The sequence below is a fragment of the Felis catus genome, chromosome D1 (genome assembly GCF_018350175.1).
Source record: "Felis catus isolate Fca126 chromosome D1, F.catus_Fca126_mat1.0, whole genome shotgun sequence".
Lineage (NCBI taxonomy): Eukaryota > Metazoa > Chordata > Mammalia > Carnivora > Felidae > Felis > Felis catus.
This window is the reverse complement of record NC_058377.1, coordinates 22,902,417-22,930,067: the sequence shown is the minus strand read 5'-3', so window position 1 is coordinate 22,930,067 and position 27,651 is coordinate 22,902,417. Positions and strand designations below refer to the sequence as shown.

Below are 27,651 nucleotides of genomic sequence, written 5' to 3'. Positions count from 1 at the left end.
AATGTTTTATTTATTTTTGAGACAGAGAGAGACAGAGTGTGAGCAGGGGAGGGGCAGAGAGAGAGGGAGACACAGAATCCAAAGCAGGCTCCAGGCTCTGAGCTGTCAGCACAGAGCCCGACACGGGGCTCAAACTCACAAACCGTGAGATCATGACCTGAGCCAAAGTCGGACGCTTGACCGACTGAGCCACCCAGATGCCCCAGATAAACTGAATTATAAAGACAAGACATTGTTCCATCTTTTTTTTTTTTTTTTTTTTTTTTTTTTTGGGAGCCCTGAGCCTTCCATATACATTGTTCCATCTTTTAATGCTAAGTCAGTCATATGACTTTCTGCTGCAAAACCCACATATTAAATCCACATTAAACATGTGTATATAAATATACAGACATTTAAATTTACCTTGGATTTAATTTGGGTAGTATATATTTGAGGGGCTTTTTGTATTAGTCACTGTGATACATTAACGGATATTTCTTACTTGCCTCTAGAGTGTTGTAATACATAGGGCAAAATTAAATAAAAATGGAATTTATCATCTCTGTCCCCAAGACATTTAAGAATCTAGCCAGGCAAAACATAAAAGATAGACAACAGTGTAATAACTGTATTATTTAAGCATAGATGTGTCTATAATAGTATATGCCTCATTAATTGACTTTGTTGGGGAATAAAAGGTTCTACCTACAGACTTCCAGGTCACTAAAAAATGAAAAAAGCTCTTTAAAACATTAACTGTTCATATTGAATAACTTTCTGAAATGTGTTACACAATTCCCAGCCTGTTTAAATAGAATGTATAATACACAATCTCAGTTTTTAAAGAAATGTCTCAAGGGGTGCCTGGATGGCTCAGTCAGTTAAACGTCCCACTTTGGCTCAGGTCATGATCTCAGGATTTGTGAGTCCTAGCCCCACACTGGGCTCTCTGCTGTCGGCACAGAGCCTGCTTTGGTGGATCCTTCTACAGATCCTCTGTCCCGCCTCCCACCCCTCCCCCACTCGTACTCCTCTCTCTGTCAAAAATTATAAAAACATTAAAATAAAAAAAAATAAATGACTCAAGGGTCTTGTTTTTTTTTTTTTAATTTTTTTAAAAAAAATCTTTATTTATTTTGAGAGACAGAGTGTGAGCAGGGGAGGAGCTGAGGAGAGGGAGACACAGAATCAGAAGCAGGCTCCAGGCCCTGAGCTGTCAGCACAAAGCCCGACGCGGGGCTTGAACTCACAAACTATGAGATCATGACCTGAGCCGAAGTCGGATGCTTAACCAGGTGCCCCTCAGGGTTCTTGTTGTTAACGGTGATTGTCTTATCTTTAGTGATTTAGTAAGGTTTTTCAGGAATGGTGTTGAAGCCAGCCCATTTCCCCCTACTCTTAAATATCAGAGACTGTCATAATTTTTCTTAGTTCTTTGTTTTCTCTATGTTTTTCATCTCACTTTTCTTGTTCCATGCTCTTAGCCTCTTCTTCTTCCTCATCCTCATTCTCCTTCTTCTTCCTCTTCTTTTTTTTTGTTTTAAAGTTTATTTGTTTATTTTGGGGGGGAGGAGCCAGCAGAGAGAAAGAGAAAGAGAAGGAGAATCCCAAGCAGGCTCCACACTGCCAGCACAGAGCCTGAGGCAGGGCTGGAACCCATGAACAATGAGATAATGACCTGAGCCGAGGCTTAACCAATTGAGCCACCCAGGCACTCCTCTTTTTTTGTTTTTCTGCTTCCCCCTTCCTCCTCCCTTTCCTCCTCCTCCCCCCTTCCTCCTCTTCTCCCCCTTCCTCCTCCTCATCCCTTCTTTTTCTTCCTTCCTTCTTCTCCTCCCTTCCTCCTCCCTTCCTCCTCCCCGTCCTCCTATTTCTTCTTACTGATGTTGATGAGTCTGTATCACCTCCACCACAGAATTTATTAACTTTAGCAGCAGTTGGCAAAATCATCAAGCTTGGTAGAATTGTGAAGAAATAAAAACTAAATGAAGAGTAGATAAATCTGACGGACTTCCCCATGGGTAATCATGATCTTTAATGTATGATCTGTAACGTCTATTTTGCCTCAGAAACTCATTTGTTTCCTTTAGAATTGGCAGGGACCTTCAAATTGTCTAAGCCAACATACTACCTGAAGTAGGAGTTTCTTTTAGAGTCTCTGCTGAGTATTCATCTAGTTTTCACTGTTGGAGACCTCTTTCCTTTGAAAGGTGGCCTCTTTTTAATGGATTCCCAGCTCTGTGCTGTGTAAAGTTGCTAGAAAGTTGAACCCCACTGTACTACTTATTGACTCAGATTGTTTTTAAAGACCACTCTGCCCCAGTACAAGCCGTAACAGGAAGTATAACAACTAATAATAACAAAAATGATCGAACACCGCTATGTGCCAGTCTCTGTTCTAAGTGCTTTACATGATTAACTCATTTACCCTTCATTACAGCCTTCTGATAGAGCAGTTGTTATCTCCAGTTTCCACCTACAGACACTGGTCCGTGGAGGTTAAAGTCCTACAGCTAAGGATAAATGGTAGAACTGAGAATATAAAGCTGGGCTGTGTGGTTCCAGAGGCCGGGCTGTCAGCCACTGTGGTCTGTTGCTACTCTATGACATTTAAAACATTAAGAACATGTTTTCTGAGGACAGAGACAATGGGGTTTGAGTCCACCTGTTACTAGCTTCTGTTGTCACTCTTACTCAGAATATCAATGCATTAGGTAAAAAGACTGCATGTACGTGGACTCCATAGGGTATTGGTTTTGAAATGCTTGTCTTTGGAATTGCAGATGATTGTTCAAATAGTCCAAAGCCGTATCTTGTAATAGTAATCACATGAAAGAGACATAAAATATGTACTTTTGAGTCTTCTTCAGCTCAGAGTATATCACAGAGAAATATTTGTTCCATCCGTAAGTTGGAATATTTTTATTTCAACTCTTTGATAGTCTTCTACAAGGATAATTGGGCAGATAATCAGATAGGAGCTTGGGTTCAAGTAGGTACATTTGTTTCCCTGATTTTATGATTTCTCTAGAATTTGTGGACTAAGACTTTGGCACATCCGAGTTTTCAACTTTTGAGCCCTCTTTGTGACTCATTGGTGGTCACATCATCTCAGTAACAAGTGTAAACACATTGGTTTGCATTCCTAACCAGACCTCCTTCAGAGAGTAAACCATTTCATGGAGTCTGTGTTCGCTCTGACATCATGTTTTCCTTTATATTTCAACTAGTGAAACGTGTTCCTGGAGCTTCTGAGTATCCCGTCAAAGACTTGAGTACCCCTCCAAATTCCCCAGGAGGTGGACGAAACGTTGGGCCTGCAACCAGCCCCACCAGAAGCAGCGATATGTTGTATCTGATAGTTGGCTGCGTGCTGGGTGTCATGGTCCTCATTCTCATGGCTTTCATCGCAATGTGCCTGTGGAAGAACCGCCAGCAAAGCACCATACAGAGTAAGCCATTTAGAAATATTTCCTTGCCCTTTTATAAAGATGGGTGGGAAAATATTGTCAGAATACATACTGATCCCTAGTACTTTCGTGCATGAGTGTCATGGCATAAAACATGTTAGACACTCTTCATTCAGGGAGGGGACTTTAAAACTGTTCTAGCTGTCAGCCAGAATAAGTGGAGCATCACATTAAAGTGCCCAGTAGAAATAAACAGCAAAGCCAAAACCAGGCAGGTCTCTAAGTAAATAGCTGACTTAGTGCTGGGAAACCCTGGCTTTGTCGGACCACCAAAGAGCAAAGAGTTTTTGAAGCGTGAGCTCTGGGATTGCTGCAGGAACGCCTTCTTACTGGTACAAGACCTGTCAGCAGGAATAGAAGAGGCTGGAAAGTCTGGAAAGGAATACTTTTCTAAGTTGCTTTTACTGAATGACACAAATTAAGGTAACATGGTCCTGTTTCAGTACCTGGTGTACCCAAACAGCTCGAGACCGGTATCTCTTCCCCCTAAGTGTATCTTGTAATGAGAGTGTTTCCACGGTCAGTGATGATGCTATATGAAAACAGCTAGCCCAGAACCCCTCTTCCTTTCTCTTTCCCGACCTCTCTCCCTTCCCCTCTCCTTTGCCCCTTTCTTGTTCTCCCAACCGTTATAATCAGGGGAATCAGATCCAGCAGAGACTTTAGTCTTTGGTGGGAGGAGGTTTTTTGGTTTTCTCACTGGCCCCAGAATAAGAGAATTAAAGCTAATAGCTCAGGGGGAGAAAAGATGATTTGTTTTTATCGAATTGGTGCCCCCCAGGAGACAGTAGGGAGAGAATTGGTAGTGGTGGTGGTACCAGGCTGAAAGGGTTGGAGATCATTTGATTGGCTCTTTTTCTAAATGGTTTCAGTATCATTGACTTTAATTGTGTGAGCTGAATCATTAAAGGAAAAGTACTGCTTTGGTTGTCTGGGCGAGATTAATCTGGTTAAGGTCATTTCCCTTTATGACTTGGTAATATGTTCAAAGATAGAAGCTTATGATAGTGATGTTCATTCAGTCATTTATTCAGAAGATACTCATTAACTCTCTTTGAGGCGCCTGGCACTGTTTTAAGCAATGAACGCGGGTAAAAAAGTAAACATGGCCCCTGCCCTGTCAACTTACAGTTGTAGTGGAAAAGATAATCAGATATACTGATAATAACTCACCTGTGCAAAAAGTTCAGTAATAGGAAGAACACCTAATCTAATCTTGGCATGTTCTAATACCTTCAAAGAATTTATCCGAACTCTGCCAATAAGTACTGTAGAGTTTAGGTACCATATTCTCTAAGGACTATTTCACTTTTTCTAGATATGTCTAGTAAGTGTACCCCTGGAAATCAGAATTGAGGCAACTATTTAATGCTTTTAGTATAAGGAAATGGAATAATTAGCCTTTAGTAAACCACAACTTCCACATGGACTGTATTAACCAAGGAACTGTATGGATAGTCAGTGAATGTATACATAACTCCATCCTTTCATTTAAAAGTGTTATTACTATTTAAAATATCCTACCTAGGGGCGCCTGGGTGGCTCAGTTCGTTGGGCATCCAACTTCAGCTCAGGTCATGATCTCGTGGTTTGTGAGTTCGAGTCCCGCGTCGGGCTCTGTGCTAACAGCTCAGAGCCTGGAGCCTGCTTCAGATTCTGTGTCTCCCTCTCTCTGTGTCCCTCCCCCATTCATGCTCTTTCTTTCTCTCTCTCTCTCAAAAATAAATAAACATTTAACAAGTTCAAAACAATAATAAAACATCCTACCTAAAGGTTGCCTTTTGTTGTTTAAAAAAAAACCTTTTTTTAGTGTTTTATTTATTCTTGAGAGAGAGAGAGAGAATAAGCAGGGGAGGGGCAGAGAGAGAGGGGGACACAGAATCCAAAGCAGGCTCTAGGCTCTCAGCACAGAGCCCGACGTGGGGCTCGAACTCACGAACCGTGAAATCATGACCTGAGCCGAGTTGGACGCTTAACCGACTGAGCCACCCAGGCGCCCTGTCTTTTGTTGTTTTTTTATATGGTTCTCTCGGCACTTTGAAGCGTGAGGGAGTTTAAACACTTTTTCTTAGTGTTGCCAGGACTTTGATAGTTTCAACTTACATAATTTATTAATTCTTTTGAGTAATTTCTCTCTGGTTAATTTCTTTTCCCATTAACAGAGTCTTAATTAACTCAAAGTTGCTAGCTATCTCCTTACAAGGAAATAGCAATAACTTTCTCAAAGCATATCTCATAATTAGGCGTTAAGTGAACACAGTGAACATATTTAGGGCATTTTATTTTCTTGTATTTATAGCTTCTTAGGGGTTTGTTTCATTAATCAAACTGCCTACCCAAGAAGATTGTCTTTTTTAGTGTCTTACTGTTGTGTGTTTTTGGTTTTCTTGTTTGTTTCATTTTGTTTTGTTTTGCTTCTTGTCTTTTAACAGAGTATGACCCTCCAGGGTATCTCTACCAAGGGTCAGATATTAATGGGCAGATGGTGGAATACACTACTCTGCCTGGCACAAATCGGATAAATGGGAATGTTCATGGAAGCTTCATAAGTAATGGAGGTCTCAGCAATGGCTGCTCCCATGTTCACCATAAGATCTCTAATGGAGTCAATGGAGTCATGAATGGGAACTTAAATGGAGGGCTTTACGCGGGACACACAAGCTCACTAACCAGGACGCATGTGGATTTTGAACATCCTCGTCACCTAGTAAATGTAAGAGACCTAATTATAAATAAAGCCTCCCTGGGCATCTGGATGGCTCAGTCGGTTAAGCATCTGAGTTTGGCTCAGGTCATGATCTCGCAGTTCGTGTTTCAAGCCCCACGTCAGACTCTGTGCTGACAGCTCAGAGCCTAGAGCCTGCTTCAGATTCTGTTTCTCCCTTTCTCTCTCTGCCCCTCCCCTGCTCGCTCAGTCTCTCTCTCTCTCTCTCTCTCAAAAATAAACATTTAAAATTTTTTAAATAAATAAACAAACAAACAGACAAATAAATAAATCCTCCCTGGGCCCCACAGTACCAGGGTGCAATAACATGGTTGGCCTACTTGGCCTTTGTGACCATAGAAACCTTACAGGTTCACTGGACTGGAAATAGTATGTATCAGTGGCAACCCCTTAATCCAGAGTAATCTGTGTAAACTTTCTGTTGTCAGGTGATAGTTATGTTCATCAGTTCGGTTTATATTTTAAAATTCTTTCATGGTGAAAGTGGAGTACCAGTAACGAACTTGCCGGAAGTTATTCTTGAGAGCTGGAAATACCACAGGGCATAGATTGGACCTGAGACTTTAAATTTGCCTCATTTAGAGCAAAATCTGAAAACTCGCAGGCCCAGGGGAGTCAGGCAGATCGTGAAACTGCGTGAAGCAAGCTGGGAAAGAGAGCAGTTGGAGGCGGGAGCAATCTGGAGAACAGTAGCTGCAGTTCACTCCTGTTGTTGGCACGGACAGAGGGCCTGGGGTTACCGGTTTTCTGATTTTTCCAAAACATCTTGTAAATCCAGGTGAAATGGCGAGATTTTTTACACGTTGGCAACTAATTCCAATTTTGGAAAGCAGTGCATAGGCCACGTGGAACATGTCTGCAGGCCACCAGATTGTGACTTCTGACCTATAATGAGTTTCTTTTGTCTCTTGTGCCTGATGTGTGGTAGGGCTGTTACCTGTAAGATTTTTGCCTTTTATAGTATTACCATCCTTTAGCCACAAGGAGTGATGGGCCTCTAAAAATACTTTATTTCAGGGATAACTTAGTGATCTAGTTCAATTTTTGAAACGGGACTAGAGTAACTAGCTTATTTTGCATTTATGCTGGTGAAAGAGGTTCTCTGCATTAGGAAGTTTGATTTATGATGTCGTTAGGATGTATGTGCATCCACACTATTTTTCAAATAGATAATATGTTTAGTTGATCAAATTAAGCACGCACTGACATTTTTGTCATTGTTCTGATTACAGATAAACTTGCCATAACCCACAATGTGCTAAAATTTGAAGGAGTTTAGAGGTATTTTTTCACCCTCAACTCAACAAAGACTTATTAAAATTTTACATTTGGAGAATAAAACTGTCATATATGTTCGTATCTTAAAGCTGGACATCTGCTGGGTTTTCGTGTGATCTAGTTTTAACGCGTTGTAGAAAAATACCTCGTTTGTCTGAGTGCATCTCATTATCAAAAGAGAATAGTGATTTTATTATTTTGTGGGGAGAGACATGGCTTATATTCAGACTTTCTAAACTTTTTTTGGTCTCCACTCCTAGTCCAAGCTAGTAACATTGTCCAGGAAACTAAAGGAGAGAGCATTAAAGTTTGAATAGCATATGCTGTTTCCATAAGCAGAAAAGAATAAGTCTGATGTTTGGTTTAGGATTCGGACGCAGGAGTTTGGGTTTTTCTGAACGGCGAAATTCTGTTTAAATAATAGTTGCTCCTTTAGGTGTACTAATCCTTTAGAGGCTAACATCTGTGGTTTTCACGTATTAGTTTTCTTTTTTTTTTTTTTTAATTTTTTTTTTTCCAACGTTTATTTATTTTTGGGACAGAGAGAGACAGAGCATGAACGGGGGAGGGGCAGAGAGAGAGGGAGACACAGAATCGGAAACAGGCTCCAGGCTCTGAGCCATCAGCCCAGAGCTCGACGCGGGGCTCGAACTCACGGACCGCGAGATCGTGACCTGGCCGAAGTCGGACGCTTAACCGACTGCGCCACCCAGGCGCCCCTCACGTATTAGTTTTCTTACACCTCTTTTCTGGGTGGGAGGAAATAGGGAAATTTTTAAAAACGCTAGTGATCATAAAAATCATTGAATTAACTTTGATGTGTTTAGTGACTCAAATAAGCACATTACCCCGTAGGTGAACTTGATCTTGTGAAGCTTTGGAGCTTATGCTCATGATCTGAATGTGGCAGAGGATATTCTTTCTCTCAATGTTTTCCCAAAAATTCCTGTTGCTAGCTGGATCAGGAATGTGGAGAGACATTTTCAGTACTTTTGGTTTGCTTAGATTCTGGCCGTTGTTATGAGATGAATGGAAATAGAAAGTATTCTGGGAAAAACAATGGCCTGAACTTTCCTTAACCTTGCAGAACTGCCCTGGGTTTGGGTGCAGTGTGACAGCCTCTCCCACCCTTATCAAATTCGGTTCTGCTGTTTTTCGTCTGAAAGCAGAATTTTTACTCTGACCGTAAGCCTGCTTCAGTTCCCAACACCCAGTTTGGAAGAACTCTTGCCATTGTATATGTCAAGCGAGTGTTTTACAATGAGGTATGTGTTAATCTGGGCATTTTTCTTAATTGCCAGGCAGTTTCCGCCAAAAGCAACATCAAAATATTAATCCTCCCCTCCAAGTCATTGCTGGCTGAGAATCTACTCCATCTGGAAAAATATAACATGTTTGAAAACTTAGTGTAGTCAAGTGAACAGACCTAATCGAAATAATTACAGGAAAATGAAGATGGGTTTATCTTGTGACATCATTCAAACAGATTTCCACCCTGTTTCTCCAACTGGCATCACGTAAAATTCTTCCATGACTGCTAGAAAAGTAAAAATGAATAGGAGGTTGTAATGTACAGTGTATTTTGGGCCCAGTAGATTTGAAACCCTGAAGGGGAAGTGACTAAATGTCTCCATTTCTTTGGCTCCTTCCAGTACAAAAAGACTTGGGAAAAACATGGCGATTAGCTTGTAGGGTATAGTCTTAATATTGTACAGAATTCATTGGTGAGTATTGGTAACTAACGATCAGCATAACGTTTTGCTCAGAGGTTGGTTAAAATATAGCGTATAACTGTTTCTTATTGGCCCGGCTGTTACATTTAAGGCCGTTTGATTATTGGTGTGTGACACCTTCACGCTTTTCTCTTTTTCTTTTTCCCTGCACTTCCTTCCTGACCAGGGTGGTGGGAGGTACACAGCAGTACCTCAGTCAGACCCGCTGGAGCGCGTTAGCTGTCGAAATTGTCGGAACAACAATAGGTAAGTGGCTCTGTATTTGCACAGGTTGTTGTGACTATGGTATAGGAAGGACTCTTCTTTTTCTCCCCTTTGGCAAAGGAAGTTCTTGAAATTTTATGTAAGATATAAATCTCAGAATATGGAGACTTAAGTTTAAGGCCATTACTAATTTTTTGGCCCTGCTTTACAGTTTTTACTTTTCTGGCCTTTGGTTATTTAGCTATATGGACAATGTTCAAGACGTTATTTCTCACTGAGATGTTATTAAAAGGTTTGGTGTTTTTGAAATCTTTAAAGTAGAGGCATTCTCTGCATATAGACTTTGTCTTTTCTCATCTGTTTTTTTCCGTCTGTGTCATGAGTGAGAGCATGTTGGAATGTTAGACGAAAAACCCTGTGTATACAGTAATGTGTTTTCATAGTAATTTTACTGAAATTTTCTTACCAGATTATTCAGCACTTCTTAAAATTATTATTCTTAAAACCTCAAGATAAGTAAGTAGCAAAATCTCACTTTCTTTTAATTTTCTGAGTTTCAGAAACCTCTTAAGAGGTATATACACTCACAATATTTCAAACAAGATAGAAATATGTAGGGTAACATGTTCATTTAAATTTTGACAAGATTCAGGAAGCTTTCGGGCTACCTCTGTATATAGTAACTCCAAAGGATTGTCAGACGTTTCGTTGTATTAAAGTTCTGTCTGTCAAAAATCTTAGTTCTTTTTTTTTTTTTCTGTAACGATGGTGTTGGATTACGTGGTCTCAGAAGCCCATCCCAGGTCTAAAATTCTACAGTGTAAAAGTTGTGTTATAGTTACTACATAAGATAACTGGAGTATGGACTGGATTTTGGATATTTCGTTATTGAAATGGGATGGGACCTATATTTTTCAAATCAACGACAAGGTTAAGAGTTGTGTCTGGGAGTTACCAAAACCAGAGCTTGGAAGGAAACGGTCAGCTATAGAACTAACAGTCCATTTCTCGGCATGTGTTTTGCGTTGCAGACCAAAAGCAATGAAAACGTCCTCGAGATTTTTCTTTATCATTTACTTAGCCCATCTTAGGGTGTGTATGTGAGCAAGTCAGCTGCCTATTTTGTGTACTAAGATTTCTTGTTACATTTTTTTCATGTTTATTTTTGAGAGAGAGGGAGAGAGAGTGTAAGCAAGCACACGTGTGTGCTCACACAGCGCATGTGCAAGTGGGGGAGGGGCAGAGAGAGAGAGGGAGAAAGAGAATCCCTAGACAGTGCAGAGCCCAGCAGAGGGCTCAAACTCACGAACTGTGAGATCATGACCTGAGCCGAAATCCAGAGTCAGACACTTAATCGACTGAGCCACCCAGGAGCCCCTGCTTGTTACATTTTTAAATAAAATCTATATGACCCAGCTAAATTTTAAGATGTTTTATAACACTGAAGCCCTATTTTTTGTCCTGAACTGGCTGTTGGCTTTATCACAATTTGTTAGGAACATGCTAAAGATGCTTCATACACCTGGTAAGTAATCTAATAGATTTAATGAAAACGAATGGTATTGCCTGAAAATGCAATGTATTGTCCTTTGTGTTTCTCTTCAGCAGGTCTCAGTTCAACTGTAGGCATCAGAGTAATGTTGTAAGAGAACCTCTGGTCTAAGAATAAGTAGTCAGAGGCTTTCCCACTGCCCAAATCTATGATCTTGGGAAAGTTATATAATCTCTCTATAGCTATGTCCTTATCTGAAAAATGAAAAATTGTCCTAGGAAATGTAAAATCAGCCCAACATACTCTGATTATAGATTTTGGTAATTTGCTGCTGATCATGTCTTTGTGGTGATGTTACCATCCGGGTACCAAAATGCATCCCATTTATATGAATATGACCAGTATCTACCGTCACGCACTCACTCATAGCCATTTTTATGTGTGTGTGAGTGAGAGTATGTGTATAGTATTGGGGGTTTTGTTATACGTGTTTGGGTTTTTTTCCCTTTAAGACAGTGGACAGTTAATAGTTCTATTAACTTTTCAAGTTGATAACTTCTTGAATTTCACGTTTGGGGGTTTTCCTTTTACCTGGGAATATGGGTACATTCTCGTTAGCCTGAGAAGACCAGCTTCTGTCTCACCCCAGCTTAAATTTACTTCTTCCTACATAAGAGTCTACCTGTTCAGGGCAAATCTTGGCTTGTCCGCATTGCCTTCAAGGTTAGCCAAATGTCTCACCTGGCTCCCAGGAGCCATTATGTGATTTTGATACTTAATGATTGGCCAGATAAATATCAGTAAGTACCTACCTTCAACTCTGGAAAATTGGAATCATTAAATGTAAAGCTTCTCCTATCACTTTGAAACTGAAAAGAGACCTCTTTTCTCAAGATCCCCCAAGGTGGCAAAGTTTGTGAAGCTGAGACGTAGATGACATATGATTTACTCCCCCAAATATGCACAATTTTAGTTAATTTACACCTTTAGGATATGGACATTACTAAGAATACATTTGCATTTCCGAACACCAGTTGAACTAGTGTGTATGCAAAACGAGGCAAAATTTCAGTTCAGTTATATGAACATTTATCTGAGGGTGGATACAGGCATACCTCATTTTGTTGTGCTTTATGTCATTGCACTCTTCAGATGCTGTGTTTTGTCCAAGTTAAAGGTTTGTGGTAACCCTACCTCAGGCATGTCCATCAGTGCCCATTTTCCGACGGCATTTGCTTACTTCGCGACTCTGTCGCGTTTTGGTAATTCTCACAATATTTCATGCTTTTTCATTATTATAATTCTTATAATATTATAAGTCTTATAATATCATTATAGTTCTCTTTCATTATTATAGTTTCATTGTCACAGTGATCTGATCAGTGATTATGACTCACTGAAAGCTCAGATGATGGTTAAAGTTTTTAGCAATAAAGTATTTTTTTAACCAAGCTGTGTATATGTTTCTTTAGGCGTAATGCTATTGCACACTTTATAGTATAGTGTTAACAGAACTTTTATATGCACCAGGAAACCAACTGATTCATTTGACTTGCTCCATTGTGACATTTGCTTTATTGCCGTCGTCTGGAACCAAACCTCATTATCTCAAAGGTGTGCCAATAGTGCAGTTCAGTGATTATCACACTTTAGCATACGTTAGAATCACTTGGAGCACTGTGAAAACACAAATGAGGAGGCTCTACCCTTAGAGTTGGTGATTCAGTAGGTATAGAGTGGGGCCCGAGAATTTGCATTCCTCATGAATCCCTACTGAGACAGATGCTACTGGTCCTGGGACCATGCTTTAAGAACCACTGAAGAATCTGGCTGGTGAAGTACAAGTAGAGGGTAGCAGGATATAAAATGGAAAAGTGGATTGAGTTTATATCTCGAATGACCCTGAATGTCACGGTGTAGTAGTTTACTTAAGAAACATTTATTGAGTGCCTACCGTGTACTGGGTACTGGCCCACGTCCTACCTCTGGAGAGCCCACGGTCTGATCATAGTGATTTACAACAGAGCTCGAAATATAGTGAGCAGAGTTTGAAGGAGCATGTTGAATCTCGTAGTTCTACATTTAAGGAATGGAAAAAGTCCCTGTTGTTTCAGTAATAACAGTGCAGGAGGGATAGGAGATTTTTATGTTAATCAGAAGTGGGGGACATTGGCCGCCTGGGTGGCTCAGTCAGTTAAGCATCCGACTTTGGCGGAAGTCATGATCTCATGGTTTGTGAGTTCAAGCCCCACAGCAGATAAGCTCGGGCCCCACTTCGGGCTCCACACTTTCTCCCTCTCTCTCTCTTTCTCTCTGCCCCTCACTCACTTGAGCGCGCGCTCTCTCTCTCTCAAAAAGAAATAAATAAATTAATTAAAACACAGAGAAGTGGGGGATATTGGTTAAATGTTGAAAATCAATGGGCCAGTTGCATCATAATTCTCTGGAAGGTTTTTCAGAAGGGGAGCAGTGTATTCAAGAGATGTGTTTAGGCTATGATTAGTGGTTGCAGTACACAGGTGGGATTGCAGGGAGGAGACCAATTTGTTTCCATAACGAAGACTTGGCTTTCATGTAAGGAGTGAAGGTAGAAAGGAAGAGATGAGGAAGGTTCTAGAGTGGGAATCTTTAGGACTTGGCCACTGACTGATACGGATCTAGAAAAAAAGGAAGATGCATAATGAAGAGAAAGTTCCCAGCATGGATGGCATGGTAATTGCCACAGTAATAGTCATAGAGATAAGGAACTTAAATAAAGTGACATTGAGAAAAGGTGATGGATTTGGTTTTGGGCATTTAGAGTTCCAAGTTCCAGTTGGATATCTAAGCCAAGATGACAAATGAAAATGCTGACGTTGGGTTTGGGGGTAGATCAGGGCTGTGCTACATATCTAAGAGTCATTTGCATCAAAGTGATAGAACTTAGGGCGCCTGGATGGCTCGGTTAAGCTTCCAACTTTGGCTCAGGTCATGATCTCATGGTTCATGAGTTTGAGCCCCGCATTGGGTTCTGTGCTGACAGCTCAGAGCCTGGAGCCTGCTTCGGATTCTGTGTCTCCCTCTCTCTCTCTGCCCACCCCTCTCCCCATTCATTCTCTCTCTCTCTCTCTCTCTCTCTCTCTCTCTCTCTCTCCCTCTCATAATAAACATTAAAGAATTTTTTAAAAAGTGATAAAACTTAAGTATGGATGGGATCACCAAGGGAGACGGTAGCTTTGGCTGATTGATTATTTTTATATTTTTAATTATTTAAAGTACTGTGGTTGCCTTATTTCCTAGGCATTTAAAGTGATTAGACATCCTTTTTATAAGACTTTCTTCTCTCTTCCATTATTTTTGCTTATAGCCTTGAAATGTCTTCAAGGAGCTGATGAAAGGGATGTGATAAAATAAGGAGAGTGAAAGGAAAAAGCAGTTATTCATTCATTCAGCAAACATTTGTTGGAGGTCTGTAGTGGGCCAAACACCAAGCTAGGTCCTGGGGGATATGTCGTGAGCACACCAGGCATTGTCCTTGCCTTCACTGAGCTTACAGTTTGATGGGGAGACCTACCTTTCCCAAAATGATGTAAGTGAAACATAAAAATGGCCATGCACTCAAAACTGCATGCTTTAAAGGAAAGGTGAAGAATGGCTTTGAAAGGACTGATCTCCCTAAGCAAGTGACATTTTGCTCTAAAGCTCTGAAGAATTTGTAAAACTAGGGAAAGGAGAAGGGGATAGGTTTAAAACTTTCCGGGCAAACAAGAGGTACCATTTATGCAGGGCCATAAAGCAGAATGCTAGGATCCTTACGCAGCTTCAGGAAGATTAACGTGGCAGGAACCTGGCAAGCAAAGGGGTTAGAGGTCAAAGGTAAGTGAAAGCAGGTCATACAGAGCCATGGCGAGTCAGTGAGAGATTTTAAGTAGGACAGCCTTATGCTAGAACATTCTGGATGGAGTTTGGAGAATAAATTGGAGGGGGCAAAAGAGGATACAAGGGACCAGTTAGATGGCTATTGCAGTAGCCCAGATGAGAAGCAGTGCCCTTGGATGGTTGCAGTAGATATGGAGAGAAGTAGATGAGTTTGAGAGATTTAGGAGGTGCCAATTAAAAAAAATAGACACCTGGGGCCCCTGGGTGGCTCAGTTGGTTAAGCGTCCAACTTTGGCTCAGGTCATGATCTCGCAGTTCGTGTGTTGGAGCCCCGCGTCGGCCTTTGTGCTGACAGCTCAGAGCCTGGAGCCTGCTTCGGATTCTGTGTCTCCCTCTCTTTCTCTCCCTCCCCTGCTTGTGCGCGCTCTCTCTCTCTCTCTCAAAAATAAACACTAAAAAAAATTTTTTTAAGACACCAGTGATCAGTTGAGGGAAGAGGCAGGCAGGGGGGTATCTAGGTAAGTGATGCAACCTACTAAGTAGGAATCACTGCAGGAGATGAGGAGAAACGGTTTACCCCTTAGCACACCCTTGGGAGTCATCCTTTTAGACTCCTTTTCAAACTCTCCTTTACCCAGGGTGGCTCTCGTATTCCACAGATGCCTAATGGATGAAGTCTTGTGTGGGACCTTTCCCCGGTGGAATCTTACCTGTGCGGTGTCCTGCCGTGCTTTCTTGGGTTTAAACTTAAACATGTTTTGTAGAGTGGGCACTTAGGAAACAAATCAGTGCCAGCCTTAGACCCCTTTTACCATCAGTCTGTTTTGGTCATAACTATCTGGAGAGAAAACGTTGCCTTTATTGTCTAAATTGGAGTACTGATGTGAAAATTTGAGAACAGGTAAGAGGCGAATGTGCACTCCAGCAGTCTGTCGAGTTTTATTTGATGCGCTAGTGCTTTTGTGGCATGTTGTAAATGACTGCCTGCTTCATCATGTTCAGCTAATTTGAACCCTTTTCGGGTTTTAAGAGTGATATGTAATAGCTCACGATGGACAGCTAGAAAGAAGCGTATTTAATGCACCTTTGTGGGGAGCCAATCCCCTGCACTGAAGACTTAATTGAGAAATCCTTGTGCATTTCAAGAATGTAACAGAGTTTAATCAAATAAATCAAAAGCTTTCTGTCTTTCCCCTTCTCTTCTCAATTTAAAAGGCAGTGGAGCAGTTCTGGATATGTAATCAAATGGGGTTTGTCAGTTGCTTGGCTAGTTTAATGGGAAAGGATTGAGGTTAAATCCTGCCTGTTTATCATCAGTCTTGATAATGTGTAGAAAAAGAGTAGAGAGGACACTGATGGAATTCACAGATGAATGAATTGAGAGGTCCCATCAGGAAAAAACAAGAAATTAAGGGTCCTAGAGAGATTAGAAGTGGGCAGGAAGTAGCCAAGTAAAAACCAGCTTGGAGAAATGGATATAATCCACCTGGGAAGAAAAAGTGCAAGCTATACGTGGCTGATGGTCAAAGGAGAAATCACTTGACTGGGACTGGTGCCTTAGGAAGCACAGATCGTACGAATGATCCCCAAGCTCTTGCACGAGGACAACCTTGAAAGTCTGTGTGTTGCTGAGCTTGGGGACACTTCTTAACCAATTTGGAACCTTTCACTGATAATCAGATAGACGCAGATAAAAATAATGTGTCAAGATGAGTATGCAAACATTGCATTATAGCACTAGCTCTTTCTGGCCTACGATTAGAGCTACCCAGCTGGTTTGTGAAGTATGAAAGTGACTGCTTGTTGAGTACGTCTAAATTCTTTGCTCCAGCAAGTGAATTTGTTCTGACTTCATCTATCTATTGCTGATCATGTAGCTACTTCAGAAATAGCCATAAAAACCAAAGGCAGCAAACACATAAAACCTAAGGTTTGGTTTCTCTTCCATCTGTGGTAATCTGCCCAATTCCCTGAGAAAAAAAAATTCAAAACATTGTGTCTAGTTTTTTTTTTTTTGTTACTTAAAATTTTTTATTATTGAAGTATAGTTGACATACAATGATACATTAGTTTTACATGTACAAGATAGTGATTCAATAATTAATACATTATGTAATGCTCACAACAGTAAATGTCACCATCTGTCACTGGATGTTATTATATTATTATTATTATTATTATTATTATATTATTGACTGACACTGGCTGTTATTATATATTATGTTAATATATTATTATTGTATTATTATTGGCTGTACTTTTCATCCCCTTGACCTGTTTTATTTATTTATTTACTTACTTATTTATTTTAATTTTATTTTTTAAAATTTACATCCAAAGTAGTTAGCATATAGTGCAACAATGATTTCAGGAGTGGATTCCTTAGTGCCCCTTATCCATTTAGCCCATCCCCCCTCCCACAACCCCTCCCATAACCCTCAGTTTGTTCTCCATATTTATGAGTCTCATCTGTTTTGTCCCCCTCCCTGTTTTTTTATATTATTTTTGTTTCCCTTCCCTTATGAGTCTCGTCTGTTTTGTCTCTTAAAGTCCTCATGTGAGAGAAGTCGTATGATTTTTGTCTTTCTCTGACTGACTAATTTCACTTAGCACCATACCCTCCAGTTCCATCCACATAGTTGCAAATGGCAAGATTTCATTCTTTCTGATTCCCGAGTAATACTCCATTGTATGTATATTCCACATCTTCTTTATCCATCCGTCCATCGATGGACATTTGGGCTCTTTCCGTACTTTGGCTATTGTTGATAGTGCTGCTATAAACATGGGGGTGCATATGTCCCGTCAAAGCAGCACACCCGTATCCCGTGGATAAATGCCTAGTAGTGCAATTGCTGGGTCGTAGGGTAGTTCTATGTTTAGTTTTTTGAGGAACGTCTATACTGTTTTCCAGAGTGGCTGCACCAGCTTTGCATTCCCACATTGTGTCCAATTTTTAAAATTGATCAGTACCATCCTTCTGAGGAAGTTCTATATTTCCTACTTATAATATGGAGAACAGTGGCCTGTCGTCAGGGAGTCAGGTGGTTAGGATAGTGTTTTTGGTCTTTTATTTGTAAGACAATGTGTGTGTGAGCTTGCCATGTTCAGTAATTTACTCAGTCGTTTATTGTCATCTATTTTGTGACGGTCACAGTAAAGTAATTCCCAAAGGGCAACTCCCACTCTGAGACTGGGGTCGTTGCATCCAACAAAGAATGTACAGTGAGAGTGGAGGACAGCCGTGGCCCTGGAGGAATGTCATCAGGCTTCTGTTGCATAGTAACTGATGAGCCTCCAAAAATAAGGCCTGGGTCAACAATGTGACAGAGACACTGAGGCAAGAGGAAACAGAAGTAAGCTGAGTATTTACTTTAAGTTTCTTTATTTATTTTGAGAGGGAGAGAGCCTGTGTGCAGGGGAGGGGCAGACGGAGGGGGAAAGCGAGAATCCCAAGCGGCCTCTGTGCCTCTACCATGGAGTCTGACTCAAGGTGCAGACTCATGAACTGGAGATCATGACCTAAAGCCGGAGTCAAGAGTCAGATGCTTAACCGACGGAGCCACCCAGGCACCCAGTAAGCTGAGTATTAAAACAAACCACCACCAACATGTGAGTGTTTCAGAAGTTTCAAGAACATACTCATGAAAATGAGTATCACACATCCAAGAGATCCATGGATAGTCAGTCTTTGCCCTTCAGGGACCATCAAAAGAGGAAACTTAAGGGGCGCCTGGGTGGCTCAGTCGGTTGGGCGGCCGACTGCGGCTCAGGTCATGATCTCGCAGTCTGTGGGTTCGAGCCCTGCGTCGGGCTCTGTGCTAACAGCTCGGAGCCTGGAGCCTGCTTCCAATTCTGTGCCTGCCTCTCTCTCTGCCCCTTCCCTGCTTGGTCTCTGTCTCTGTCTCTCTCTCTCTCTCAAAAAATAAACATTAAAAAAAAATTTAGAAAAAAAAAGAGGAAACAATGCAAAATTTATACAATTACCTGATCAGAGCCATTCTGTACATAATCAGTCACACTTAACAAATATTTAACTGTGTAATCAGAAATGGGCCACTTCTCTAGAAAATATTTCAGAGGTCCTATATAGTTTTTCTGGAATGTCCAAAATATATTTAGTCAAATACTAAACAACATACTCGTCGAAGCACAGTCCTGTGCCACTGTTCCAGTCTTCTGTTTCCTAGTGTGTGCTATCCAGATTGTTGGTTAAAGACTATTTCATTACTTTTATGACACCGTAACTGTCCTTTTTCTATCTTACCAATTTGTCAGGTCTTTCCTGTTAACCGAAAGAGATCTTAGTAAACTAACAGGCCCCAGACCACCTGAATTAATTTTAGCACACATTTTTGTAGGTGGCAAGATGCCCAGGGCTCTATTTACCCAGTGTTTTTACATTTAAAATTAAGCAAAGTAGTTTCATTGAGTCAGAGACAGCTCAGTGAAAACTTTCACTCTACCTTAAGCCAATAATAACTGCAATTGAAGGATTATTTGAGAAGCCTAAGGTAGTGAAACTACAAACTCTTTGTGCCTGTATAAACTGTAAAGTGTGCATTGTAAGAACAGCTTGATAAATGTCCTATATTTGTAGACATACTCACTTGACATGTTCTCTCATTCACTGCCTATAGATTTGGGTCTTTGAAGTTTACATGTATACACATCACTATTTTTGTGATTGCCCGCTTGCTTTAGCGATTTTAATTCAAGTGTTAATCAGCAGAAGTGTTTCCACATGCTATCTTCTTAATTCTATTCAGAACAGGTATTATAGTCCTTTTTCATGTATTCATTTATTTTTTATTTATTTAATTTATTTTTATTTTCTGAGAGAGAGAGAGGGTGCAAGTAAGCGAGGAGCAGAGAGGGAATCCCAGGAGGGACAGAGGGAAAAAGGGAGAGAGGGAGGAAGACATAGAATGAGAGAAGCGGGGTTCACCTGAAGTGGGGCTGGTGCTCACCTGACGTGGGACTTGAACTCACAAACCGTGAGATGATAACCTGAGCCAAAGTTAGATGGATTAATGACTGAGCCACCCATTTGCCCCTATGATATTCTTTTTTCATATACTTTGTCATCTATGCTTGTGTCTTAGCACATAACCCCCAAGTTAAAGCCATTTTTATGTTGATACACGTAGATACCTGGAACAGAAAAATGATTTCCATGTAGTTATCCAAATGGTAAATTCCTGGGGCACTTGGGTGGCTCAGTCGGTTAAGCGTCCGACTTAGGCTCGGGTCATGATCTCACAGTTTGTGAGTTCGAGCCCCGCATCGGGCTCTCCTCTGTCAGCACGGAGCCTGGAGCCTGCTTTAGATCTTCTGTCCCCTTCTCTCTCTGCCTCTCCCACACTCACGCTCTGTCAAAAATAAACATTAAAAAAAAGGTTAATTCCTGATGATTAGGGGTTAGGATTTGGTGTACTAGAAAATTTTATCAGTGTGGTTCAGCATGTTGAAAAGTGGGTAATCTAACCAAAGTATGATCAACGTCAACACTGTTCTGTTGAGAGTCACAATTCAGAACAAAGTAAACTGCTGTCCTCTTCTGTTTCACTTATCTGAAAAATAGATACCAAAGAATAGGGAACGGTTAAATTGTACTTCTTTTTTTTCTTGCTAAATATGCGTCACTTCTTGTAAAACAGCTGAATATTTCATCTATGTGTTTTCTCCGGCACAGAAAAGCAGGTTATCATCCGTCACAGTTGGCCATGGCCCCTCTGTCTTGGCCATCCCCTTAGTCCTGCCCCACCCATGTAGTTCACCTCCACTGCCTCCCAGCAAATCGCCCTTGCACTTCATCGAAAAAGCTCATCCTTTGGGGCACCTGGGTCACTCAGTCGGTTGAGCAGCTGACTCTTGATCTCAGCTCAGGTCTTGATCTCAGGGTCATGAGATCAAGCCTCGTGTGGGGGTCCTCGCTGGGCATGGAGCCAAACAAACAAACAAACAAATAAATATGTCATCCTTTGCTTTAAATTGAAGAAGTGAGTAGAAAAAAAGAAACTAAAAGGAAAGCAACAGAAGAATTTAAGGCCTCTGACTATCTGGTGAGTCTTCGTTATTTTGTGTTAACATTATTTTACGTTAACATTAATTCCTCTTAGAGCTACCTCAACAAATTATTAATTTATACTATTTTGTTTTTAGGGAGGTGCCCTGGTTTTTCTAATTCTGGCAAGTATTTTTTTTTTTTTTTTTTACTACCGTTTAACTTTGCTTTTTTTAAGTGAAAACTTTTCTTTCTGCCCTGATGATACTTTGTGGTCTTTTAGGTTTCTAGGACCTCCGTGTTGCTTCCAGATTCTTGCAGACACATGGGGCCTCAAGCCAGAAGCTTATTAGTTAGTTTGTTTTACAACATCACCATCGGGGGTTGTTTTTAAGGGTCTGCCTATGCTGTGCGTCTCACTGTTTTACGAGGTTACTCTAACACTGGGACAGTTATCTCCTGTCCTCAAGGAGATTGAAGTTTAAGTCAGATATCTTTGGAACCAGCAGATGAGAGAAAACCCAGGCAACAGAGCCAGTATGGAACAAGGACAGACGTAACTACTATTGTCCTACAAAAATCCCTAAGGCGTAAGTATATCCATTCATTCTCGCTAAAGTGGACATGTCTTATCTTAGTGCTGAGCATGGTCTGTTATAAGATGTTTTCCAGTTAGTTTAATCATTGCCCGCCCCCTCTGACGATGAATTTACTTACTTAAGAAAAAGGATATAAAAAATGGCTGATGTTTTAATGTTTATTATTTATTAGTTCAACATTTTTGGGGTCCTACTAATGTGCCACCAACTATGTGCCTGGTGCTAGACATTATGACTTTAATCGGAGTCCCGTATACATCAGTACTTTGACCACTTCTTAGGCAGTAAAACACTTGAGACCATTTTCACTCATTTCCTTCTTCAGGGTTTTGTGTTATTTTTGTCACGTTTTCATTCTACAGACACGTAAAATTCTCTAAGACATTACAGCTACTGTTCTTTGAAGTCAGTATTTATTCAGAATTCCTGACCCTACATTTTTTTGTTACTGTTCGTTTTTTCCAGTATTTCCTTTCTTCTCTGTGCTGGTAGTCATTTCCTTCAGCTTGGAAAAACTCCCTTTGGGATTTCTTATAATACAGGTCTGAGGGTGACAAACTGTCCCAGCGTTTTGGTCTGAAAATGTCTTCAGTTCATCTTCCTTTCTGACGGATCCTTTCTACTGTTTATTGAACTCTAGGCTGGCAGTTACTTTCTTTTTGTACTTGCACGATGTTGCATTATGGCTTCTCTCGCTTCCGGTGAAGAATCGTCTGTGCAACTGTCATTGTTCCCTTCCAAAGTAATAATGTCTGTTTCTTTTGACTGCTTTTATGATTTTCACATTGTATTTTGCCTTCGGCAGTTTAATTATTCACATTAAACTCTGTGGTTAATTATTCACATTCGAAAGTGTGAATCTGTATTCTGCTTGGGGTTCATAAGACTTCTTGAATCTGCGGCCTGGGCTTTCGTCAGTTTTAGCAAATTCTTAGCCCTCTGTCTCCAGATGTGGCTCTGTCTTGTTCTCTTTTCACGATGCTTCATATGTCTTTAAAACTTCTCTCTATATTTCCCATCCTTTTGTCTCTGCCCTTCAGTCTGAATAGTATGCAGTGCCTGCTTCTAATTATTACTAGACTCTACGTGTCTATTAAAACTCTTCATCTTGTCATCTTTTTTCTTAAATACGTGCATCCAAGTCTTTTAAAGTCTTTGTCTCCTAATTCAGTATCTGCATCACTTATTTTTCTCTTCATATGCCTGATAATTTTTAATTGAATTCTGGGCACTGCGTATGAAAACTCACAGAGGCTCTGGAAGAAGTTTTCTTCTTCCAGAAGGGACTGCTTTTGGCAGGCAGTTTGGCAAGGGGCAGATCGCTTTAACCCGATCAGGGACTGAGCTGATTATTTACTGCTGAGTTTCAACGTCTGTAAAAGTGTTGTCTGTTTCTGCTTCACCATTATTTTTACAGCATAAGCCTTCAAGGGTCCTAATTAAAAAGTCTTTTCTCTTTGGGAGGCTCTGAACTCCAATTTCTGTTTTCTCAGCCCCATGAAAGTGCCAGGAGTCCTGCTTAGCTTCTTAGCTTTGTAGCCAGCACTTTCTGCTTCATGCCTCAGCCTTTTCTTTTTGCACTGAATTGGGGAAATGCCTCAAGAGGAAAAGGGGATGCTGAAACTCGGGTTCACATTTACCTTCTCTCTGAAATCTCAGCCACTCAGGTGCTTGCTTGGGTAGTAGCCCTCTGCTGACTTCAACAGATTTAAAATAAAAATTTCTTGGGGCGCCTGGGTGGCTCAGTCAGTTAAGCATCCGACTTCCACTCAGGTCATGATCTCGCCGTCCATGAGTTTGAGCCCCACATTGGGCTCTGTGCTGACAGCTCAGAGCCTGGAGCCTGCTTCAGATTCAGATCTACCTTATTTATTTCTCCCTCTCTCTCTGCCCCTTTCGCATGTGCATGCTCGCTCTCTCTCTCTCTCTCTCTCTTTCTCTCAAAAATAAATAAACATTAAAAAAGTTTTAAAATAAAAATTTCTCCATCCTTTGTAGTTGTCCTTGGCAGGAGTATTGTTCTGATACAAACTAATCAGTCGTAGCCAGAAACCAGCAGTTTAATTTTTTAAAAGTTATTTCCAACAAATCATGGAAACCATGTAGATTCCCCCAACTAGAGTTATTTCCAATTTGGGGAAACCAGAATCCTTCTTACTCTCTAATTCTGTAATTGTGACCTAATGTAATTTCTTCGATTATAAAACAATTGGGTCTGAACCAGTAGGAAAGAATAGACACTAGTCTCTGGCTGGTCACATGGGAAGTGCCCTGTTCTCATCAAGCACACATCTATTACCGTCTCACAGTGTCTTTTATATCTTCTTGTGTAACTTACTGCATCACGCTGGAACCATTTGTTTACTTGTCCATCTCTGCTTGACTGGAAGCTGGAAATCTGCCTTATTTACCTTTATATTTTCAGTCTCTTACCACAGTGTCTGACATTTAGAAGGTGTTCAGCAAATGCTTTTAGAATAAAGGGTTCTTCTAGGTAAGGTTATTTATATAAATGGAGAATACCCGTTAAATTTTCATTAGTAGTATTTGAATTCAGAAAAGCTATTTTTGTCTGTGTTTTGGTTTTGCCTCTGACCATGCCCCACATTTTGGGTGAATACCCTACTTAACAGTCTGTATTCGATTCGACGAATATGTTCAGAGGGATTCTCAGGTTCCCTGGGTATTGGGACCGAGGAAGAGACCTGACAAAATCCAAGAAGGAAAGAGGGCGATGACATGGACCTTATTAAATGGCTGTCAGGAGATTAGTGCTCACTTTTGCCAGCATCCCAGAAAAGTTTTTAAAATTCAGAGTTGAATAAAATGTAGAACGGGACAAATAAGGAATGCCATACTCTCCTGGAGTCATGATCTGTCTAGTCCAGTGCTCTGATTCTGCCTCCAGCAAACTTTCTTCTTACTAGTGCTTCCTTCATTTTTTATTGGCTTAAGACATGCATGGGAACACTTAGGTTTGATTTGAATCAGGTATGTATTTCTTGCTATATATTATTAAAACTTAAAATAGAGTCCTAGTAGATAATCCTGTACTCAAACTGTTCTGTACAAATGAATACCTCACATACTTGGCTTTCCATTCCAGGTGACTAGTATCCAGACTCCACTAAATTTATAGTAAGTATACTTCTCTATTTGAAATTAATGTTGGCCTTACTTAAATGAAGGATCTGGTTAACTGACAGATATCTTCCTGTCTTGCAGGTTCAGATCTTTCTTCCTGCTTAGCATTTAGTATTTCCAATAACCTGAACCAACAGAGATGCTCGTAACAGTTGCATGGACTTCTTTTACTCATTTGCATATGCCCCAGAAATGTACCATCCCATGGTAAAAAAGTGGAAATCCAAAAGATTCTTATTTTTATTCCCCAACATCGCCTAGCTCCATCACACTGCTGGTCAGTTCTGTGTGTTTCCTACCTAACATGCCCGAATCAAAGCCAAATGAAATGTCTTCCTAAGACTTTTCTTACGATTATTGAAATAAAAAATATATTTCTGTTATTCCAGTTTCTGTTTATGATGGAATAGCTTGATCATCTATAGGTAATAATAGTGATGAAATCTGGACAGTTTGAAATTATTGGAGAATAGCCTGAAGCAGGCAGGAACTGAATAAATCTAAACTTGAAAGACAATGGCTGACATTTATTTGTGAATTTTTGCCGGAAGGCATTCTCCAGTCTTGGGTCAGGGACCCAAACAGAGGTGTCAGAGGATAGAGTTCAAGACCAATAGAAAACCAGCAAAAAAAAAAAAAAAAAAAGGAAAATGTGATACTTAAAGGAAAAAAGTCAACAGAAACAGACCCTGAGGTGACACAGATGTCACAATGAGCAGACAGTGACTTTTGAGGCAGCTGTTATAAATAGGTTCAAGCACCTAAAGGAGGATAAAAACATTGAATTCACACTTGAGGAATTGCAGCAGAGAAATAGAAACTATAGAAAAGACCACAAGGAAATTCCAAAGCTGAAAAGTACAATTAACAGGAATGGAAAATTTACTGAATGGCGTTAACAACGGACTGGAAACGACAGAAGACAGAATCCGTGAACTAGAAGATCAATAGAAATGATCTAATCTGAAGAACCGAAAGAAAAAAAGAAAACGCGTATCTTAGGTGAGGGCGGGAATAAAAGTAAGTCAGGATTGAAGTGAATGCTCCGTGCTAATAAATTCTAGCAATCAGTTCTTCAAAGAAAAAAATTTAAAAATATACAAAACCTGGATTTCGAACATATGATTCTTGTAGTGCCCCCGCCCTGCAAGGGGGAAGAGGGAACATATTACCTGACTTCAAAGCCGTGTGTTTTTGTTGGCTTTCATAAGATTCGTCCTCTCACGTGGCCGTAGGTTTCTTAGCTTTCTGTTCTCTTCTTCCTCTCTGTTCTCTTCCATTCCTTCCAGTGGCTAATGGCCTTTTTCTTCTGTGTGCTGTATTCAGGAACCAGTTAATTATGAAATGGAAGACAACTTCTGACAGAGGACCAAGGCAAAGGAAGCCTGTGAGATTGGTCATCCTATATGGCTTTATTCTTAAGTGATGCAGTCTCCTGCTGTATTCCACTGTAACTGCAATTTCTGAGTTCTTGATCTTGCAAATCAGAGTGAATCATTGCGTTATTTGTAAGCACTGATCTTTCTTAATGAGAGTCTGTGATTACAAAACACCAAATGGTATTTCAGAGTAAGTGTATTATAACGATTGATCCCTGAAGGCACAATTCTGTTTCTTTTGGTTGTATTTTGTAGGTGTTTCACCAAAACCAGCAGCACTTTCAGCAGCAGCCCCCTTCCTGTGGTCCCAGTGGTAGCACCTTATCCTCACGATGGCTTGGAAATGAAGCCCCTCAGTCACATGAAGGTGCCCGTATGTCTGGCTTCCACAGCCCCCGACTGTAGCCAGTCACCTGAGGAGAGCTTCAAAGATGACACGGCACCAAGACCTGCTCAGCATACTTGCTGTCAGGACAATAGAAATGACATCGACATTGAGTGCACAGAAGATACAGCAGAGTTCAGCAGAGGTACCGGGAGCCATTAACAATCTCAAGTTTCATGTGCAAATACTACTCACATAATCTAAAACAATTTTCCCCTCATACGGTTGTTTTTAGAATGCACAGAATAAGCTGTTCCCAGATCTGTCTTCTATAGTTTACAAAAATACAAGAGTTCACATAAGTCATTTGCAAGAAGAATGGAAATGGGGGGAAAGGGATCGTTTCTGCGTCTTTCCATTTTTGTGAAAATTGGAGTGCTCTATCCCACTGGTGTGTGTTGGGGGGAAAATCCCATCATAATTTCAGAGTACATAACGGGCTCACTCCTTTTCTCACACGTGTAAAATATAGTTACAGCAATTTCTCTGTCTAGTTAGACAACATATTATCTGGTAGCAGAATTGTGTATGTTAATTTAATGCATTTCCTCATACATTTCCCAGGGTATAGTCAGAAACCATTCTATCCCTACTAGAAAAATAAAAGGTTCTTAGTAATGCCATCGATCCAGTCATATTTGATAGCTTAGGGACAGAATCACTGTGTGTAAAGATGCTTTTAATAATTTCAAACCATCTGTGATACAAACATAAAAATGATAAACATGTGAAAAATGTTTCCCAAGTTCCATTAAACTACGTGCTTTAAGAAAAAAGAAAGAAAAAAGAAATCTTAAGTTTCAAGCTAGTCTTCAGGTACTTAAGACCTATACGAAGGAAGTTGCTTTTTTCTGTGATCAACTCACATATTTCTTAAATAGTAGGTGGGGTTAGTGGGTACTTCAAAAAAGTTGACGATACAGGGAATTCTGTGAAATTCTGTTATCCACATCCTTCAGCTCAGGCTGTTAATCCCATTACATTTTGGAGAATAAATCCAAATAGGCTTTGATTCAGTTTGTACCTGAACAGTAGACTTGTGGGGCAATGCATTTTGTGATCATGGGCCTCTTTTACATTTGCATTAATTCTGGAGTTGTAGCCTTTGTTTTCCTTCTTTCTTTCTTTCTTTCTTTCTTTCTTTCTTTCTTTCTTTCTAAATGTTTATATATTTTATTTAGTTTTGAGGTGGAGGGGATTGAGAGAGAGAGAGAGAGAGAGAGAGAGAGAGAGAAAATATCTCAAGCAGGCTCCACGCTATCAGTGTGGGGCCCTATGTGGGGCTCAAACCCACAAACTGTAGATCATGATCTGAGCTGAAATCAAGAGTCAGACGCTTAACTGATGGAGCCACCAGGCACCCCTGTAGCCTTTCTTTCTTTATTATTTTTTTTT

General features: G+C 40.5%; 1 protein-coding gene across 6 annotated transcripts in view; it reads left to right on the top strand.

The window, feature by feature from the left end:
• The window catches only part of CDON (cell adhesion associated, oncogene regulated), a 105,650-nt gene that overhangs the window by 73,647 nt on the left and 4,352 nt on the right, over positions 1-27,651 (top strand). For 5 of the 6 annotated variants that reach the window (XM_045038508.1, XM_006936782.5, XM_006936783.4 and 2 more), the window contains exons 16-19: positions 3,213-3,434; positions 5,885-6,165; positions 9,355-9,434; positions 26,127-26,401. In XM_045038508.1, coding sequence (XP_044894443.1) covers positions 3,213-3,434; positions 5,885-6,165; positions 9,355-9,434; positions 26,127-26,401 — 858 coding nt within the window. The remainder of the gene's footprint in view (positions 1-3,212; positions 3,435-5,884; positions 6,166-9,354; positions 9,435-26,126; positions 26,402-27,651) is intronic. The other variant, XM_045038509.1, reaches the window with a different exon arrangement.